At 39.3% G+C, this 21,264-nt stretch overlaps 1 protein-coding gene across 5 annotated transcripts in view; it reads left to right on the top strand.

Moving 5' to 3' along the window:
* The window catches only part of AKAP7 (A-kinase anchoring protein 7), a 140,402-nt gene that overhangs the window by 96,892 nt on the left and 22,246 nt on the right, over window positions 1-21,264 (top strand). For 2 of the 5 annotated variants that reach the window (XR_007470722.1, XM_049695678.1), the window contains exon 8: window positions 4,434-4,502. The exons of 2 other annotated variants lie outside the window; for them this stretch is intronic. Coding sequence is in view for 2 of the 3 variants with exons in the window: in XM_049695678.1 (XP_049551635.1) it covers window positions 4,434-4,502 (69 nt within the window). In the remaining variant the exon portion in view is untranslated. Of the gene's footprint in view, window positions 1-667; window positions 983-4,433; window positions 4,503-21,264 lie in introns of those variants that run through there. One more of the 5 variants, XM_049695679.1, reaches the window with a different exon arrangement.

The raw sequence follows: 21,264 nt of genomic DNA, 5'->3' as shown, positions 1-21,264 counted from the left end.
GTAGTGCCAACAGGGTCTAATTAATAAAGTGAAGTTGGTAGGGTTCATCACAGAATGTTATCCCCTGGATGCTGCACTGGAGTGAGGGGTCTTCTTGTTTGGAGTTTCCATGGATAAGCAGTAACTCAAGATGGCAGCTAGGGGGGGCCAGAAATTTGTAGAGGAGGAGGTGAGATTGCTAGCTGGTGCTGGAAAGACTGAGGTGCATGTAGATACACTGCTTCCACAGTCTGTTCTCTTCTCCTTTCCCTCCTCCCAAACACTACCTACTTTGCAACAACAAATTAAAACTTTATATTGGGGCTTCCCTGGTGGCGCAGTGGTTGAAAGTCCGCCTGCCGATGCAGGGGACACGGGTTCGTGCCCCGGTCCAGGAGGATCCCACATGCCGCGGAGCGGCTGGGCCCGTGAGCCATGGCCGCTGAGCCTGCGCGTCTGGAGCCTGTGCTCCGCAACGGGAGAGGCCACAACAGTGAGAGGCCCACCTACCGCAAAAAAACAAACCAAAAAAACACTTTATATTGAACTTACCAGATTTACAGATGAAGAAATCAAAACTCAGACAAAGAGGTCAGTGTTTCAGAACTGTTATTACCTGCTGTCAGGTATTAGGGTTAGGGCTAGGGTTATATCTGAGATTCAAACCTCTGGCTTTTTATTTCTAAAGGTTCTATCACTACACCAATGCCGGGATCGGGGGTTGCCAGGAGTTGCTCATTTTCCTCAATGAAGAGTGTTCACTGCAAATATTTCTTTCTTTAACACAAAAAGTAATGCTTAGGATTTTAAAAATTGACAGGTTTTATTCTTCCAGGCTGCACACTCTTTTTGTTCAGATGAATAGGGAGGTAGACACACTGCCCCCAGAATTGCGGGCAGTTTTCATTATCATCCACTGCCCTCTCCTTTCAGTGCCTGGTGAATGGGTGTGAGTGCTTAGCTGGGAAGCCGAGGAGTAAAGTTAAGAATTTGGGTGGTAACCCTGACGCTATGAGCAGTCTTTCCTTCTCATGGTGTCATAAAATAAGGCTCTTCCCTAGATAAGATAACAGATTTGGAACGATTTCATGAAATCTTATGAAGTTCAAAATATATCATCATGTCTGGAAATCAGTTGCTTTGTTGTCCCTGAATCTGCCTAACCACCTTGTGTTTTCATTAAGAAAGATGCTATTATCGCTGATCTTTTTCTCAGCGATGCTTCTAGATATGGGGCATTTTCTGGGCTACTGACATACTTGATGCTCTAATTTTAAAATTCATAGTATTGGTTTAATGCTTTAATAGAGGAAGAAAGCAGTGTTTCAGAAAGCAGGTATTTAACTTTAAAAGATAAGATGTAAAGTGCAGATGACAACTGATGTTCTTTTACCCCCCTACACCCCACCCCACCCCCCCACCGCCCCCGCATTTCTACCCTTATTGCAGCTTGAAGTTCGTGGTACTTCATTCAAGTTGTGTTTTCTGTGTTCTGCAAAGTCAGGTTCCCTATTCCTAAAACAAAGAAAGAAAAATCTCCTGGGGATGAAAGAAAGCTCTTCCTCTTTAAATGCAGACAGAAAATCTGGGGTTTTTTCCCCCTTTGAATTTCCCTGTGCAATTACCGCATTTGTCTGCAGGAGAAAGGACCGGTTGTGGTTTGTTCTCGATTACCTTTCTTAAAGACACATCCGCAGAGCCACGCAGCGCACGTGGCACTCACCTCAGGGCGAGAGAGCTCCCAGTTTTGCGAGAATTAGGCGAGCGGAGGGCCACCTCTTTCCCCGAGAGCCAGTCCCAGAGCAGTTGCGTGGGTCTGGAGCCCGGGGAGGCGGAGCCTTTTTGCTCCCGGCGGCGAGTGCCCCCTCCTCTGCCTGCCTCCCTGCCTGCCTGCCTGCCGGCTGGCCGGGTATCCTGTGCAGCCACTCGTCGTGCTCCTGTGCTGCTCCGCGGACCGTGGGATAAACCGCAGTCGCTCTTTGGGGAGCCCTGGGAGAACACCAGGAAGGAGAGAGAGCGCGCTAGTGCCATGGGCCAGCTCTGCTGCTTTCCTTTCTCAAGAGATGAGGAAAAAATCAGTAAGTGTGATTTGTTCTGTGCCACATCCTAAGTGGCTGGCTATTTTATGTGGCTGTCTTCTAGGGATAGTTTTGTTTTTTTCTTATGGGAAACATAGCAGACTAATGAGCTGTGATTTTTCTTGTGCATTTACTGAAAGGATTGGTAGATGTGTAGTTAATAATTAACTGTCGAAGTACAGCAACTCAATGAATAGAGCTATGTTAAAGATACAGAATACCGAAGTCATTTTTCATTTTCTTCTGTTGGTATTTTACAGCTCGTTTTTATCACACTATCTAGAGTCAGAATTTAGTTTTGAGTTTCTTTATATCACTGCATACAATTTGATAAATTGTACATGCCAGACTTCATTTTTCTTATCTGAAATTGGGATGTTTTCAGAGCAATGCTCAATAATAACATATAGAGAAGTAAAGCTGGCTCGAAAATGACATATATATACATTTGCAGATATTTTCATGTGTCCTCTGCTTTGTTCTCCATGGAGGGAATTCGGGTGTAACTGTAAGATCCCTCCAAACAAGTGATGCCACTTTAATTTCTGCAAAAACTTCACTGAATATTTTTAAACTAATATCAGGCAGGTTCCACATCTGCTTATGGCTGAAAACAGAACTTAAATTGATGACGTTGCACTGAAATTTCTTACTCACTGGCTTATGTGTGTGCACTTACATTTCAACTTTGTTAAAAACAGTACTGGCATTGCAGTTAGTTTGCTGAATAGAATTTGCCTTAAGGGCAGTTGCCCCCAAATACTGAATTTTTACTTCTTTTTCAGTAAAATGTTTACAGACATACTAATGAAAATTTGCAGCCACATTTATGTCACATCAGTGCTTTATTTAAATAAATTTAAATAGGTCAACAGAATCTCTTGATATCTGATTCAGATACTCAAAGATACACATCTGGCTTGTATTTCCTGCTGCTCATTCCTCAGGAAACTAGCCAGGGACAGGTTTAAAAATAATTAATACATATCTTATACATATTCACTTGGGAAAATAAGCCAGGTTTTTTTTTTTTTTTACAAGAAATCTTCTGAGAATGCTGTGGAATAAATGTTGGGAGGCTTTGGAGCGTTTGCTTATTAACAAGAGCCCATAGCTGTGCTCTAAATTTTACTTGTGAAAATGATACTGTACAGTAGGCGATGGTCCTGTGCTTAAAACCTGAGGTGACTTCACAACAGAATTGTTCATTTTCTAACAATGAGCATTGGTATTCATTTGGCAGCGTGAAACTTTTCAGATATTTGTCAGAATGATCCATTTGTAGTTTCTGAGGGTTTTGGTTGATTGATTCCTTGAGGAAGATCTCGATCTGAAAAACCTTGGTCTGGACAGATGTAGGGAGAGTGGATTCTTTCCTTACCTTTTTCCACTTCCTATTCCACTGCTCCAGGTTTTCTTGGAGTTCCTGCTTTCCTTGTGTTCTCTTTCTCTTTGTCCCCTGTCTGTAACTGAAGAAATCAAGTTTCACCTCAATGAGGAATTTGCTCTTTTCTGTCTTTCTCATCTGGGATCCTTGGAGTGCAAAGTCTTCTGTTTTACATACAGCCCTTCTCAGTATTGATCGACAGGAAGTGCTCTTGGGGGTTTACCTTCTCAAGTTACAAAATTTTAAAAAGAAAATGAAGATAAGACACTGTGTCTGAAGCAAAGTTCAAATCTGCAAGTGCAAATTATGGTTAGAATCAATGCATTTGTGCCCCGTTTCCTCTTCTTCACCCCTACTGGCCCCACATCTTCCCCGTTCTCTCCTCATTATTCTTTCATGTCTTTGATTTTGTCGTTACTTCACTGTTTTTCTCCTAATCTGCTCCACGCTCTGTTCACATACCACATCAGCTGTTTTCTGGTGCTGTGTTTAATTTCTCTGCTACAGGATGGTCTAAAGAGAAGGTTCTCCGCCAGGCACTGCTGTGCTGCTGGTAATACATGCCTACCAGTACTTACAAAGGGAACTTGGAAAAAAAGGCAGAGAATTCCTTAGCCAGCATGCTTCAAGAAACATGTAAATTAGCACTGACTGTAAATATCCAGTTCATAAGCTGTGTTGATTGCATGTAAAAGAACCCATAGTAGACATTTGGGAGGGCCCGATCTTGCTAGTGGATTGTACAGTAACCTTCTGGGTCTTATGCATCTTCGTGACCCCACCTCGTAGCCTTGTTAGCCTGCTCTGGGCCACATGCTCAGTGAGGACCTCCTAGCCGCAGAGCGCAAAAGTGCTTATGCCCACACCCTTCTGATTCTGCTGTAAAGGGTGATGGCCGTAGAATGTATCTTCTGAGAGCAGCTCAAGTGGAGAATTAAACAAGTTTTTGGTGAAAGTTGAAATTTATGGTTGTCATTCTCAAAACACAGGTGAGTTGGGAAGCCCATCCTCTGTAGCCCTGCAGAGATACAGAAAGGAGGTACCCAGCTGGCCAAGTGGTAAGAGTCAAGTGGTCCCTCTCCCCTCCTGCTGTTGTTTTATCCTGCTTTTGTCCTTGGTGGTGGTGGTAGATAGAAAGTATTCTCGTTTCACTGATTTATTAGTGCTACCATTTTAATCTATTAAGAGCAAACAAAGTGATTTTTAAAAAATCAACTAGTTGTGTAAGGGCTATGTTTGTGTGGGAAGTTAACTGTATGCACAGCCAGAAATCTTGGTAATGGGGTGAATAGTCAAATACAGTAGAACTCGTCATGGTTTATTTCTCAGTTAATGCAGCACAAAGCAGCTAGACCCTTTTTGTTTAAATCCCAGCAGTTGAACATTTTCTCAAACTGTATACTTTTTGGCCACAAAAGGTAGAATAGACTGACAATAAATGCATATTTCTTGGTAGATTAAGTACTTTCTATTGCTACACAGGACCATATTTAACCTGAAATATTCCCGTAGATATTGTAGGATTAACAAATGTTGTAGATAGTCTCCAATATAGTTTTTGCTGAATTCTTCTATAGCGCTCGTGTCCTTTGAATTACCGCATGTCTCATAGTGAGCTTCCTGAAGGGAATGTTCATGAGTAAGAATGTTGTTGCACAGGCTTACTGGCCCCTGCAGTTTATCAGACTCACTAAATAAACCTGAAAAGGAAACTTAATCACTAAAGAGATATCCCTATAACTAATTTAGAAGACATTTTACTTGCTCCTTTCCTAGTGCAAATTTTCTTTTTTTTTTTTTTTTTTTTTTGTGGTATGCGGGCCTCTCACTGTTATGGCCTCTCCCGTTGCGGAGCACAGGCTCCGGACGCGCAGGCTCAGCGGCCATGGCTCACGGGCCCAGCCGCTCCGCGGCATGTGGGATCTTCCCGGACCGGGGCACGAACCCGTGTCCCCTGCATCGGCAGGTGGACCCCCAACCACTGCGCCACCAGGGAAGCCCCAGATTTTCCCATTTTGAAGTACATTTGTTTTATGTAGAATGAAACAGGTGAATGTCCAGAGATGAACCAAGCCTCCTCCCATGGTAGTTTGTCAAAGGGATGTGTCATAGGGGAGAATGGGACAGCTAAGGAATGGATGCACTGACAACTCAGTTACTTTCTAGCCCTGATCTTCTGTGATGCTGAAAATGAAAGAGTATTAGTATGTATTTTAACAAGAAACATATCTTAATTTTATAAGTATGTGTTTAAACAATACACAGACATTTTACTTTTATATATGAAATATGTTTCAATATAGTCTTTTTTTTTTTATTTAAAAAATTTTTTATTGGAGTATAGTTGATTTAAAATGTTGTGTTAGTTTCAGATGTACAGCAAAGTGAATCAGTTATGCATATACATATACCCACTCTTTTTTCTTTTTTTTGACTTTTTTCCATGTAAGCCATTACAGAGTATTAAGTAGAGTTCCCTGTGCTATTCAGCAGATTCTTATTCATTATCTATTTTATATATAGTGGTGCGTATATGACAATCTCAATCTCCCGATTTATCCCCCCTACCCCTCCTGTAACCATAAGTTTGTTTTCTACATCCATGACTCTACTTCTGTTTTGTAAATAAGTTCAGTTGTATCCTTTTCTTTAAAGATTCCACATAGAAGTGATATCATATGATATTTGTCAGTCTGACTTATTTCACTCAGTATGACAATCTCTAGGTCTATCTGTGTAGCTGCAAATGGCATTATGTCGTTCTTTTTTATGGCCGAGTAATATTCCATTATATATATGTACCACATCTTCTTTATCCATTCCTCTGTTGATGGACATGTAGGTTGCTTCCATGTCTTAGCTATTGTAAGTAGTGCTGCAGTGAACATTGGGGTGCATGTATCTTTTTGAGTTATGGTTTTCTCTGGGTATATGCCCAGTAGTGGGATTACTGGGTCATATGGTAGTTCTACTTTTAGTTTTTTAAGGAACCTCCATACTGTTCTCCATAGTAGCTGTACCAATTTACTTTCCCACCAACAGTGCAAGAGGGTTCCCTTTTCTCCACACCCTCTCCAGCATTTGTTGTTTGTAGATTTTCTGATGATGCCCATTCTAACTGGTGTGAGGTGATACCTCATTGTAGTTTTGATTTGAATTTCTCTAATAATTAGTGATGTTGAGCATCTTTTCATGTGCTTCTTGGCCATCTGTATGTCTTCTTTGGAGAAATGTCTTGTTTAGATTTTGCACCCATTTTTGATTGGGTTATTTGTGTTTTTGATACTGAGCTGCATGAGCTCTTTGTATATTTTGGAGATTAATCCCTTATCGGTTGCTTCATTTGCAAATATTTTCTCCCATTCTGAAGGTTGTCTTTTTGTTTTGTTTATGGTTTGCTGTGCAAAACTTTTAAGTTTATTTAGATCCTATTTGTTTATTTTTGTTTTTATTTTCATTACTCTAGGAGGTTCATTATAGTCTTTTTGTGTGGGATGAGTTAAATGGACCGTTTGTAGTATTTTAAAAATATGAGTCAAATCTCAAGGTGGTTTGTTTCTGATGATTTGGAATTTGATGATATAACATTAATATATAAATTGAGGTAAGCAGTTTGTTAACTTCATGCCTGATGAATGCTTTCATTTTTTGAACTGGTGGTTATTGTTCAGTTATACTCAGAGAAGCATTTAGATTTTCCAGTTTTCCAGAAGGCTTCCTATAAATCCTACAGCCATATACTGTGCTCTTCTCACTTGCACTTAGATACACTGACTTTAGTGTTATGTTTCATACATGTGCTCTGTTTCATCTCATAGATTTCAAGCAGGACCCAGGTCGTATACCTCTCTTCATAGCATCAGATCCCAGCAGGTTCTCCCTTAGACACTGCAGCATGGGCCCCAGGACATGTGTGATAGGGAACCCCACATCAGTGGACAACAACATTCATTTTCCTTCCTTAGAAATGTGTTTCTGCAGGGGAAACAGCATGACTCCAGTCTCTTGCTGCCTGTTGAATACAGATGGCCCACCCCTTGGCATGCAGCTTTTACTATAGAAAGAGTACAGGACTAGGAGAAAGGAGACTTGGGTGATAAGCCCAGCTCTGCTCCTAACATCCAGTCTGACACTGGGCAAGTTGCTAATATCTCTGGGCCTCAGTTCCTCATATTTAAGAAGTGGGGGTTGAACTACCATGATCTTGAAAGTTTCTTCATTGTCCCTTAGAGCTAAGAGTCTAGGAAATAAATATTATAGATGCAGTTCTTCTTCCTCCTGGTCTTTCTCTCCACCTCATCCTCATTCTCTTCTTTTTAATTTATTGAATGCTTACTGTGTGCTAGGTACTCTGCCAGGGCCATTTGGAAAACTGCTTATAAAGTGAAACTGTTAGAAAAAAATGCTTCCCATCTGTCCCATTTAAGAGGGGAAGTGGCTGAAAACTAGTAGTTTGAGGGACTTCTCAGTTACGGTCCTCCAGGGGTGCTGTGGGGTCAAGAGCTGGTAGGAGGCTGGGACGCCAGGCAGCCCATTATCTGCTACCTCCTTTCTGAAGCAGTGAAGCACAGCAAAGCCAGTGGTGCTCCGTGTAACCTGAGACGACATTGTGCCTAAGGTTTCTGTGGGTAACATTGTGGTAGCAACAGTAATGTGCAATATCAAACATTTAACCCTAGTCACTAAAAATTAGATTTTTCCTTTATTAAGTAATGTATACCCAAGAGGTTTATGTTTCCAAAATTAAGTATTGGAACATTAGAGCAAATGCTAATAGTTACTATGCCTGGTTCCCCTTGTTCATTCATAGGCTATATGGTAACTGAATTTTTTGTTGCTGTTTCTATGATCAAATGCTGAGTAATTTTCATTGGGAGTACAAAGGTTGTAGAATTTTTCCCAGCCCCTAGTGCAGTCCTTGGCTGTTGTGAGCTCTGCCTAGATGCCCTGTCAAACAATGTGATGCTACCTGTCCCTGTATCTTCTTTCTTGGGGGCCATGTGAAAAAAGGTGGGGAATCTGATGTACATAAAGGTCTCAGTAAACAGAAGAAAGCCTCGCATGTTACCCCTTCCTGGGACATATGCATTTAACAAGACTGAATTATTCCAAGTGATCTTGGGAAGTATTTGTAGTAAACTAATAAATTAAGCTTCCATATTGACTTAGCACAAAGTAACCTCTAATGAAGGAGTTTCAGGCAACTAGTAAACTCTTTCAGGGCATCTGATAAGTCACTTCCTATAGATAGTTGCCTTCTGTTTAACTAAGTTGACCCTGCCTAATATGTAGATCTTTGAGCTTTCATCCACCAACTTCTGATGCCCACAGTAAAGAAACTCAAAAGAGCCCCTGAACTCTCAGTGCTGAAAGCAGAGGATTTTGGAGGCAAATGGACTCGGTTTGCATCCTTGACTCTAGTGTTTATTATTCTAAGTAACTTCTCAAAGCCTCTGTACCCTCATTTTAAATGTCTACTTATCATAAGCAAATGTCTATAAAATGCCTGACACAGTGACTGGCTAATAATAGACCCAGTAAATATCTCTGTAATGAATAAGAATGTACTGTACAACCAAAGTCACCTTAGAAGGCAACCTGGCAAACTATGGTTTTATTTCCATCATGCCCAGGAGGGGAAAAAAGGGACTTAGAATTTCAGACCTTGAATTGTTTAGCAGCCTTACAACATTTATCTTTGTAGCTTCCCTCCTCTTCTCCTTGGGGTTCTGTCCATCATGATGCCATGCTTCCCTGCCCTGGGAGAGACATGTGGTCCATGTGGAGTTAACCATAGCCTTCCCTAAGATTTGATGGAGGATCTGTCTTCCTTTCGGGTTGTGAGTGGAAAGGATGTAAGCGTAAGATTGCTAGTGGTAGGGAGTGAGGGGGAGTCTTCCTGAGAATGAAGCACAGAAGGAGGCCAGAGAAGGAGAGAGAAAGAGATAGTCCTGTTGATATTGTTTGAGCCTCTGAGTTCAGCTTTGACTGAGACCTTATATTATGAAGCAATAAATCCTCCTTTTCTTTGTTTAACTTGCTTGGGTTAAATTTTTGTCACCTGCAACCAAAAGGCTTCGGATATATTCTAGAAGACACTCAGTGTGTCTAAGGGTACATCCATTCTGGAGCCAATATTTCTAAACCTAGTGAAGAGGTAAAAAGTCTTTGATTTCTTCTCAACTTTCATGTTTCATTTTAGGCAATGAAATTTAGCCTTAAGTGAGAGCTGTTATGAAGAGTAATTCACTTCACTTCAACTTATAAATATTGTTGAGCATGTCGCATTTGGAAAGCCCTGGGCCAAGTGTTAGGAAGATACAGTGATGATACATGGTCCCTATTGTTGGAGGATTTCTTTTTAATTTACATGACTTTTTAAAAAGAGATGTTTTGGGTCCCAGTATTTATCATGCTCTGAAAGGAGAAAGCCGGGATGAAAGATCTTGATGCTCTCAGCCTAACAAGCAGAGCCACACCCCTTCATTCCAGGAAAGTTAGAGCTGAGTCAGCCAAGTCCAGTGAAAGTGAGTTAATTACCACTCAGAGTGGAAGTTACCTCAAGCTCCTATCACAGGCAGCAGTTACAGCTTGACGCAGGCAACCACAGTTTCTACAACAAACATTTTAGCAAATAAAGTTTCCCTTAACAAACATTTATAATGTCAAAGGTACAAGTTAACGGAACTTAGAACTATTAACACCAACCTTTCTGTTGTATAGTAACGTTCTTTGCCCTTAACAAATAGTCGTAGGCAAAAACTGAACTATATGATGAAAATATAAAGAATGAGTATAGTTTTAACTATATAACGAAAATATAAAGAGTAAGTATAGTCTATGCTAACTAGGATATAAGTGATGTTAATTTTACTAAAGGCTGAGTCAAAGATATTTGAGGCTTATAATTTTCTGTTTTTACACACACCCCCCCCCCAGAAACTTAGGTCTTTAGTCAAGGTCATTTGTAAACCTCAGATATATATACAGAAAAATTATAGTGCCGGGAGAAAGTGATGTAAAAACAGGTTGCTTGGAGTACATGGCGAGAACTCACCCAGTTGGTAAGAATCTGATGGGAAAGGGTGATTCACTTTTTTTTTTTAAACATGTCTCTGCTCCCCCATCCCCCCCAACTTTGTGGTTAGATAGTTGGTGTTGGCATTTGCCATGTGAATTACACCAAGTTTCAGTTTGATACCTCACATCTGACCGTTAGAGCAAAAATAAAATTCACACTTTCTAAGCATTTAAAATATCCAGCTAAAGTTAGCTGTGAAACTCAGCTTTTTGAGTTTTGATTGATGTTTATGATAACTAATAAACTGGCAAGCAGTTGATCTGTTAATCTAAAACTTTCTATCTAGATCTATAGCAGTCAGACCTTATTTAGAATTCTGGCAATCAGGAGTATGTCCTGAGGAGGGAGGCCAGGATGGTGAAGAGGCTGGAAACCACATCGTAAGAAGGCGGCTGAAGGACTGCAGTTGCTTAGCTAGGATGATAAATTAATTGTCTTAAAATATTTGTAGGATTCTTTAATGTGGAAGGGAAAGAAATTATTCTCTATGGCTCCCGGGTGGCAGAATTAGGACAGTGAGTGTTCATTTTAACACATTTCTTTTGGTGATTTTAGGAGCCAAATGGTAAAGATATATTTATCCAGTAGTATTCTAATTATGTTTGCATAACTCTCGTTTTAAATAACGAAAATACTGAAATGGAGCCCTAAAAGAGAAAGAAGTTATCACAGTCAGATTTTACCTTAATACTTCTTAATACACTGCCTGAAAGAAGATATTTTAAGGTAGCGTTTTCAACTGTTGTAAGCCATCAAACTCTTTCTTTAAGTGGAAAAGCAAAATTTTAATGAAAAAAATGTATGCCTCATTATTATTTCATATTTTATAATGACTGTTAATGCCTATTTTAAGTGAGTACCTTTAGGATCAACAAACGTTGCTTAAAATAGAAATGTAACATACAACTTTGGGTTCGGGTCTAGGTACACTGTTGTATCACCTAAGCAGCACATAAAATGTTGATTACTGAACTCTGTAGTAACAGCAGGCAGTTGGTATCAATAAGTCCTCGAGATAACAAGCTAAGGTATATGGCCTGTTGTATGATTGTCTTTGTGAATGAAATTTTTATGAAAACATTTTGTCCAAATTTACATCTATTTTAAATTAATTTCCATAATATGGGTATAGTAAATTTAAGATAAAAATTCATTGTGATGCTATTGTATACCCACTACTGTATAATAGACACTATCCTTTACTTAATCTTCAATGTAAAGTTAGGTATACAGATTTTTAGATTTTATAAAACCTAAAAAGTATATGTAAAACTATATGAAATTTGAATATTAAATTAAAAGATAGTAAACAAATTATTTATTTTTTTAAATCTTTTTTTTTTTTTTAATCCCACATTTGTTTGTTTATTTATTTTTTTGGCTGTCTTGGGTCTTCCTTTCTGTGTGAGGGCTTTCTTTCTCTAGTTGTTGCAAGCGGGGGCCACTCTTCATCGCGGTGCGCGGGCCTCTCACTATCGCGGTCTCTTGTTGCGGAGCACAGGCTCCAGACTCGCAGGCTCAGTAGTTGTGGCTCATGGGCCTAGTTGCTCCACGGCATGTGGGATCTTCCCAGACCAGGGCTCGAACCCGTGTCCCCTGCATTAGCAGGCAGATTCTCAACCACTGCGCCACCAGGGAAGCCCAACAAATTGTTTTGTAGGGAAGCAAGTTCATGAAGTATGCAATTTTTAGCAATATTTTTTAAAAAATTAGCCTCATAGCTGCTCTTAACTTTGTACCCTTTGCCTTTGTCATTTATATGTTAGTCCTCTGTAAATGCAGCATTGTGAGGGGAAAAATACAGAAATAGTTTGTGTCAGTTAGGATCCAGTCAAGAAAGTCAGAGTGATACCAGTTATTTTAACAGAGAGAATTTAACACAGGGAATTCATTAAGTTTTGGAGGAACTTTTTTTAAATTACATGCTACAGTAATTCAAATTAATTGTTGATGTTTCTAGGGAAACCCCTCACCCAGATCAGTTTAACACACTTGAGGCTTTGCTTGCTGGTGGTGGCTGTGGCTTCCGGCATCCTCTGTGTCCTCACCTTCTCAGGTTTTACTCAGTGGTGGGGCTATGACTTCCAGCAGCTCTGGGGAGTATTTTTACTGTTCAACGTTCAAGTAGAATGAGTTCTTCTCTTCTAATTCGCATATGTAAAATCTGAGGGAAGGTACAGGTTGTAAACTACACAACCCTGGAGGGCACTGTACATATCAGAGACATTGTAATTTATATATTATGGCATAAAGTACTTTTGTATACTAACAGAAGTATATTATGAAAAATTTCCAAGAGATAGAAATGAAGTATCTTGAGGAAGAGGCACTTTAAAAAAAATTATACCTGTATCATGTGAACCAGTGTAGCTCTGGCAGATCAGCAGCCCCCCTGGAGCCATATAGAATATGAGATGGGCAGTTACCTGAAGGGGAGAAGTGAAATGGTTGTTTTTACCAGAAAGGCTGGAGGGTACGTGAGGAAGGGGTTTGGGGAAGTGGATGTGGCCTGGAGCCCTGTGGGAGTGTCAGCAGTGGAGCAGTCACTCTGATCCTAAAGGAACCATGATTTGCTCTTCCTACTTTTTTTTTTTTTTAATTATTTATTTATTTAGGCTGCACTGGGTCTTAGTTGCGGCATGTGGGATCTTTAGTTGCAGCATGTAGGATCTAGTTCCCGAGCAGGGAACGAACCCAGGCCCCCTGCTTTGGGAGCGTGGAGTCTCACCCAGTGGACCACCAGGGAAGTCCCTGCTCTTTCTACTCTTGACAAGAGGAACCACCATGTTTCCCTTTTCACTCCGAGTATCAGGAAGCTCAACTCCATTTCATGGCTCTCATGACCTGCATTTCTGTGATCCATATTTCCCTCTGTTCTTTACTTGTTACTGTAATTTATGTTTTTTCTTCATCCTGATTTTTACTTTTCATTTGTAGTGTACCTTTTACTGTATTTTTTTTTCTTGCCATTAATTATCTCAAGTCTTGTGAGTATTTGACAATGAATGGATGAATGGATGGAAAGAAGCACTGTGACTGAAAGTATGTAATGGCTCTACTAGGAAGACAAGAGCAAACCTGAGGCTACGAAGGATTGTGACATTTACCACATGTGCATAACACACGTTCTAAAGTTGATATGTTCCTGGGAGGTTGCATATATACTAAACTTGATATGATTGTTTTTATCTATTGTGATTTTCAAGTACAGAAAAATCACTATTTTCAATGCTTCACCTTTCAGTTTGGTGCATCTAGAAACCTAAAACCATCTGTATCTCACTGTTTTGAGTACTGTCTGTTCATATGTCTGCTTGGAGGCCTTTTACAAGATTAATTAGCAGTAGCTCTTCTCTTTACCTAAGAAGGAACATCATTTAGTTGCAGAAGAATGTAAATGTAAACTATATAGAACAATGCATACATTTCTTGTTTGCAGTTATTCCAATTGTATAACGTGAATAGGTTGCCCATATCATGTTTGCTTACAGAGCCCTATAGCAGGGACCTCATAAACAAATAGCCTTGTAGCCTTATAAATTAAAAGAGGGTCATAGTATCCCTTTCATTTAAATCAAAACAGTAGTAATAGTAGCTAATTTTGTTGAATATTTACTGTAAGGGGAGCACTGGGCTAAGTGCTTTGTGTTATTATCTTACTTAATTTTCACAACAGCCCTTTAGTATAGCACTACTGTTATCCCTGGTTTACAAATAAAAAAAGTGACCCTTAGAAATGGTTAAGCAGATTTCACAGAGCTAGTGAATGGGGGAGCTAGGATTCTAGTCCAGGTATTCTGACTCTATAACTAAACAGGAAGCATTATAAATATTTTCTGGTTGGAAGTCTCATTTTAGAGCTAAAAATATCATAGAACATAAAAATAATTTCCAGTTGCTAGACGTAAAGAAGCATGGTGGTATAATGGCAGAAGTGTGTTTTGAGTCTCAACTTGGCCATTCTTCAGTTGTGTAGACGTGGGCAAGTCTCATGGCTTTTCTAACTGTTGGTTTTCTCGTAGGTAAAATAGCAATAATAATAATAAGCTTTTGATTTAAATGTGTAAAGAAAAAAGGCACATAATAGGTAGTTAATCGTAGGTTTATTATTATTAAAAGGATCCATAAATACAACTGTTACAACTAAAGTTATGTGCTACGTGTCATGGAAACATAAGTATTGCAGAGTCTTGGGACTTGATATGCAGGACTTAACTGGGTCTTAGAAGAAGTTGGTGATGAAGGAACGTGGCTCTTCAGCCTCTAAGCTCCTGGGAAGAGTCTCTAAGCAGCGGTGATGGGGGCAGCTCTGGTTTCATCCTCAGAGAGGAACAGTGGACACCGTGGAGATCATCTCCCATCTCCTTCTAACCATCTTTTTGGTGCCCTGCTTTCCCCAGGGACATCAATCTTGCCTTCAGGGGACCTGGAGAGGAAGCCCAGTGCAGTAGTGATTGTCGTTTGTCCACCCCGTACCACATGTGTGTGTTTCTACCCGATTCTTGAAATTCCTTTGACTGGGAGCAATTCTTCCCTATTTAGACATCAAGAGCTTAAGAAGCAAACACCCACTGCTGGAAGAAATGAATTTACACTTACAGACCACCAGCAGTTAATTACTCAACAAGTTCAAATGCTCGTTCAATCTCCTCTAGGAGGAATTCACATATTCAGAGAACTTGAATGAACAGGGGATACCACCAAAGAGAACTTAAAACATCATTTGAGTTTTGTCTGAATGCTTTGTGGAAGCCTCTAGTAAATTGATAGTCTTAGGTCGAGAAAAGGAAAGGATATCCTAAACAATTACTTTTCTCAGTCATTCTTCCTGAGGCGAAAGCAATAAATTTAGGAGTTCACCAAGCTTCATTTTTTTTTTTAATGTAACGAGACCGTGTGTACTGAACACAGTGGGCAGCACAGGCAAAGGGCCGTGGGGGCTCAGGCGACGGGGTGTTTATGAGGACTGTAGTGGCCAGGGTGGTGGAGCAGCGCCTCTCCCCTCTCTGCGGACTCACACCATCCCCCTCAGAGCCTCTCAAAAGTTCTGTGGGGACAGCAGAGCAGATGACTTGCCGCATTTTACAGTTGGGGAAACAGTTCCAGTGCTCGGAACTCAGTGCTTGAACGCGTGCTCGGTTTCTTTATGCGTTTTTATTATATGCCCGGCAGAATAGCCAAGGATGACTGTAAATGATCAGGTTTCTCCTGATTTTATTTTAACTCTTAATCATCTCATCTTCAAGTTTTCTTTAGCACAGAACACTCTTTATTTGACCCACCATCGTTGCTGGTGTGATACCCACTTGACGGGGTCCACAGTTTTCTCAGTACTCACAAGCCAAATACATTGGCCACATCGTCCTGTGCACCTGGATTTTCATGGCCAGACTTTAAAATTTAGGTCTTGGAAGCCATGAAGGGAAATGAAGAGAGGCAGTTTAACCTACTTTATGTGTTCGCCAGTTGAATAACCAGATGGTAAATTTTATAACATAAAACGTACTCTGCACGCTCATCCCAAAAGCGTTTGCCTTTGGATTGGGCAGCTAGCTGCGTTAAAGTGAGCTACATTTTGAATACTTGAAAAAAATGGGATTTCTTTCAGCCGGTGTGTGATATTTCAAGTATTTGTGATGTTCTTGATCACATTGTAGTTATGCTTAGATTTCGTCCCTGTCACTAAGTTTGAGGACTTGGAAGCATTAGCAGGGTTGTGAAAATCCAATTTTCTTTAACATTATACCTCATGAGTCGAAATAAGCAATTCCTTGAAGACAAGCCTTAGTAATTTGTGTATATCTCAGAATCTAGAAGTGTCATTTGATGATACTAGATGCTCTAGAAACAAGACATGTACAAACTCCACAGCGTGTCCTACAGGAGCCTTCGTGGTCTCTCCTGTGTACATTCCCAGCCTCATCATTCTCCCTCCTTGCCACCTCCTCAGTCACCTTATACTAGGCCGAGTTCTGCAGTTTCCCAGACAGGCCAGCCTGGTCTTCCTTCCCTGTCATGCCTGAGAAACACTCATTTCACAAGATCCAGCTCAAGCATCACCTCCAGCATGAAACTTTCTTTTGATATTTTCTCCTCAGTAGAACTGATCCCTCTTTTCTTTATGGATCCACTCTGTATTGTACATCTGTCCTTCAGAGCATTCATGAGCCCTTATTTATGAACACACACTTGTACCTCTACTCAGTTGCAGGTTCCCTGAAGGCAGGGCCCATTTCTGTATTCACAGCAACAATGCTTATCACAAATAGAGGGTGCTCAGGGACTGTGTGGATGGAAAGATGGAAGGAAGGAAGGAAGGAGGAGAGCAAGGGAGAAGGAAGACGGAAGGAAGGAAGGGATTGTACTACATTCATCAACATCCATTATTTAGTCTAAAATTTTCAAAAAAATAAAAATAAAAATTTCAATCTGCTAGTGAAAGCTTCTGAATCTTTCTCTTTTCCAGTCAACCAATCATTAGATGATGTGGTGTTTCTCACATGTATACCTTCATTTCCCCAGGATGAGGGTGCACCAGGGAGCTGTGGAGTATCTGCCGGGGTGTGGGTGCCCTGGATGAATTCATCTTCCTGATTTCGAGTGGGAGCTATGGATTCCCATGACTTTTGTGTGGTATTGTTAGGCAATTTATGTAGCCTTTTGTATCTCATTGTTCTTACTTGTAATATGGAAGAATAATACTTATTTTACCTCGTAAGATTTCTTTGAGGACCAAATGAGAGAATGTTTCTGAAAGCACTTTGGAAAGTATGAAGTGTTACCTAAACAGATGGAGGGATGCATTCCTGCTATTGCTATGTAGTGACCTGATACCGTGGGGTTTTTCTCAGCCTTTGGAACCTTCTGATCAGGGTGTGTCTTTATTGCTTATAAAAGAGGTAAAGTGATATCTACAATTATGATTTATTTCACCAGTTAGATTAATGGCAGCATTTATGCTGCTGATCTACGTTGGTGAACATTGCCTTCAAAACAGGAAAGTGACCTTTATTTCTGCTTGAATCAGCTCCCAACCTGGAACGTCAGCCTAGAAACAAAAGTATATATTATCATGAGAAGGTGTGTTCGTCAAACAAGTGAAAATTAATTCTAGTTAGTCGTACTTTTAAGTTTTATGTAAAACTCTCTTAAATAGAAGATAATAAATTACATGACCATAATAATTTTAAGATTCAAGGCTCATTTTAAGGCTCATTTCCTAGCCTCCTTGTTTTTCTGCCAGACAAGAGCATGATTATTTGAAAATCTATGCTTTTGACATGTTTGAAACTTATTTATTTCTTCTTTGTCGTAAGAATAATTTTCCAGTGATAGCTGTACTTCTGTTGATACTTCTTTGCACCAGGACTTGTGTTTGGAACATCTGCTTCTTTTATCACTGCTCAAATTGCACTCCTCAATCATCTTTGCATAAAATGACATATAGTGGTCCTGAGCAAACAGTCAGGGATATTGAGAACTCCTTATATTCCTACCTGAACAAATACAGGAATCAAAATTTAGGGAGGAAACAACCACGGTTTCCATTGAATAGAGAGCAATTTATGATATAGAACAGCAGATAGACAACTACAAACAATACAAGGCAAAACAAGTGAACAAAACAAACCACAGTGAGTACAGTGCCCCTTGGAAATAGATTTCAACAACAGAGTGACGGTAATCACTTGTCAGTCAAGTACTGGGTACCAATTTAGTTTGCAGTCTTTGAGCAGATTGGAGCAAGTGATACGTGTCTGATACGCTGAGGAGGAAAATTAAAATGATTTGGCTTTATTCATGCTCAGAAACTACCCCAGTCTCTTTCACTGGAAATTATTTTCAAATTTTGATGTTGAGCACAAGAGAAAAAATATGATTCAGAAGGAAAGCACCTGAGAATCTGAGGCCTGCAGCTGGGAGAGATTGCAGATATCACAGTTGAGATGTGTATCTTAGAACAGAGAGAGGAGCTGAGAAAGTCATCCTTATTACTAGCTACCATGCTAATTGCAAAGAGTGATAGGGTGCCAGTCCATTCAGCGAGTCCACATGTTGAATAAACCTCTCCATAGCTCCTCATCACGGGGAAGAAATTGTTCTCATTAGTATTTTTATAATTGAGGTATAATTTACATAACGGAAAATTCACTCTTTTTGTGTGTGTACAGTTCTGTGAGTTTCAGTCAACACATAGAGTCGTATAACCACCACCACAGTCAAAATTGGGAACAGTTCCATCATCCTTCATATGCTCTCATGCCCCTTTATAACTCCTGTTCTCATCCTCAGCCCCTGGTAACCGCTGGTCTGTTTCAGTGCTGATGGTTTTGCCTTTCCCGGAATGTCAGAAAGATGAGATCATGCGGTGTGCAGCCTTTGGACTCTGGCTGCTCTGACTTAACATAACACACCTTAGATTCATCTGTGTTGTTGCACGTATCAGTATTCATTCCTCTGTATTGCTGAGTACGATTCCATTGGGTGGGTTTACCACAGCTTATTGAGCCATTCACCAATTGAAGGTATTTCAGTTGTTTCTAGTTTGGGGCATTTATGAATAAAGCAGCTACAAACATTCATGTGTAGGTTTTCGTGTGAGCATACGCTTTCATTTCACTTGTTTTCAATTCTAGCTAGGAATGAGATTGCAGGGTTGCATGGTAAGAATATAGCCAACTTTCATAAGAAAAACTTTTAGTAGAGGTGTCCAAACTTTTTACAAACCAGCTATGCCATTTTTGCATTCCCACCAGCAACGGGAGTTCCACTTGCTTCACATCCTCACCGGCACTTGATACTGTTTATCTTTTAAATTTTAATTTTAGTGGATGAGTAGTAGTATCTCATTGTGACTTTAATTTGCATTTCCCTGATGGCTAATAATATTGAGTATCTTTTCACATGTCTATTGGCCATCTGTATATCATTTGTGAAGTAATGCTTCAATTCTTTTTGGCTGTTTTTAATTTTATTTTATTTTGTCTTTATTGTTGGAGTTATTTTTGAATTCTGGATACACTTTCTTTATATGTATTATGTATATATTTTTGCAAATATTTTCTCCCAGACTGTAGTTTGCTTTTTTTGCCTTAACAGTATCTTAAGAAGAGCAAAAGTTTTACATTTTGATGAAGTCCAATTTATCCTTTTTAGGGAATATATTGTGCTTTTCATGTCCTATTTAAGAATCTTTGCCTAATCCAAGGTTACTGAGAAGTTCTATATTTTCTTCTTAAAGACTTTATAATTTTAGTTCTTATAACAGGTCTGTGATCCACTTTGAGTTCATTTTTATATATGGTATGAGATAAGGGTTGAGGTTCTTTTTTATATATACCATTGTCCTAAGCACCATTTCTTGAAAAGATTATTCTCTCTGTTGAATTGTCTTGGTACCTTTGTTGAAAATCAGTTGGCCATATGTTTGTAAGTCTGTTTCTGGATTTTGTTTTGTTTCATTGATCTATATGTCTGTCTTTATACGTATACCACACTGTCTCTATTTCTGTGGCTTTATGTGAGTCTTAAAAATCAGGTAGTATAAGTTTTCCAACTTTGTTCTTTTTTAAAAAATTGTTTCAGCTGTCTTAATTCCTTCACATGTTCATATGCCTTTTAGAATTAACTTGACAATTTCTATGAAAAGGCCTGGTGAGGTTTGGATTGCAAAACTCTGTAGTTTTGCATTTATAGAGCAATTGATGGAGAATTGACGTCTGAACAATATTGAGTCTCTCGATCAATGAGTGTAGCTTATTATCTCTATTCAGGTCTTATTTAATTTCTTTTAGGAAATTTTGCAGTTATTAGTGTTTAGGTGTTGCATACATTTTGTTGAATTGTACCTAACTGTTTCACATGTTATGCTGTTAAAATGATTAACTTTGAAAGATATCTTTCTGTTATTGATTTCTTATTTGACTCCGTTGTGCTTCAGTCAATGCTCTGGATGAATGTAATAATTTAAAATTTACCGAGACTTGTTTTATGGCTCAGAATATGATCTCTTTTTGTAAAGGTTTTCTGTACACTAAAAAGAATGTGTGTGTTTCTGTTGTTGGGTGGAGCGTTCCATAATTATCAGTTAGGTGGTTTTGGTTACTAGTGTTGACATCTTACATGTTCTTATTGAATTTTTCTCTCCTTGTTCTGTCAACTATAAAAGTGGCCTTGCAACCTCAAACTGTAATTGTGGATTATCTTTTATACTTTCAGTTTTATTGGTTTTTGCTTCAGATACTTTGAAGCTCTTATTATTACGTGCATGCACATTTAGGATTTTTATATCCTGCCTCTTGATGAACTGACTCACTTATAATTGTAAAATATCCCTCTTTATGGCAGGTAATATTTTTTTTTTCCTGAAACCTGCTTTGTCTGGTATTGATTCTCTAGTTTTCTTTTGATTAGTGTTAGCATGATACATCCTCTTCCATCCTTTTACCTTTAACCTTTCTAAGTCTTTATATTTGAAGGATTTTTTTGTTGACATCACTGTTGATTCATGTTTTTTATCCAAATTAACAATCTCTGACTTTTTATTGGAGTATTTAGAGCATCTTATGTTTTATATGATGATAAATATGGGTGAGTTTATTTTTTTCTTTTTATTTATTTTTTAAACAACAGGTTCTTATTAGTTATCTATTTTATACATATTAGTGTATATATGTCAATCCTAATTTCCCAATTCATCCCACCACCATCAACACCCCCCTCACCCCCCTAGTTTCCAC

This window comes from Orcinus orca, chromosome 12 (genome assembly GCF_937001465.1).
Source record: "Orcinus orca chromosome 12, mOrcOrc1.1, whole genome shotgun sequence".
NCBI lineage: Eukaryota > Metazoa > Chordata > Mammalia > Artiodactyla > Delphinidae > Orcinus > Orcinus orca.
The sequence above is the reverse complement of the archived record's forward strand: the minus strand, read 5'-3'. Positions and strand labels throughout refer to the sequence as shown.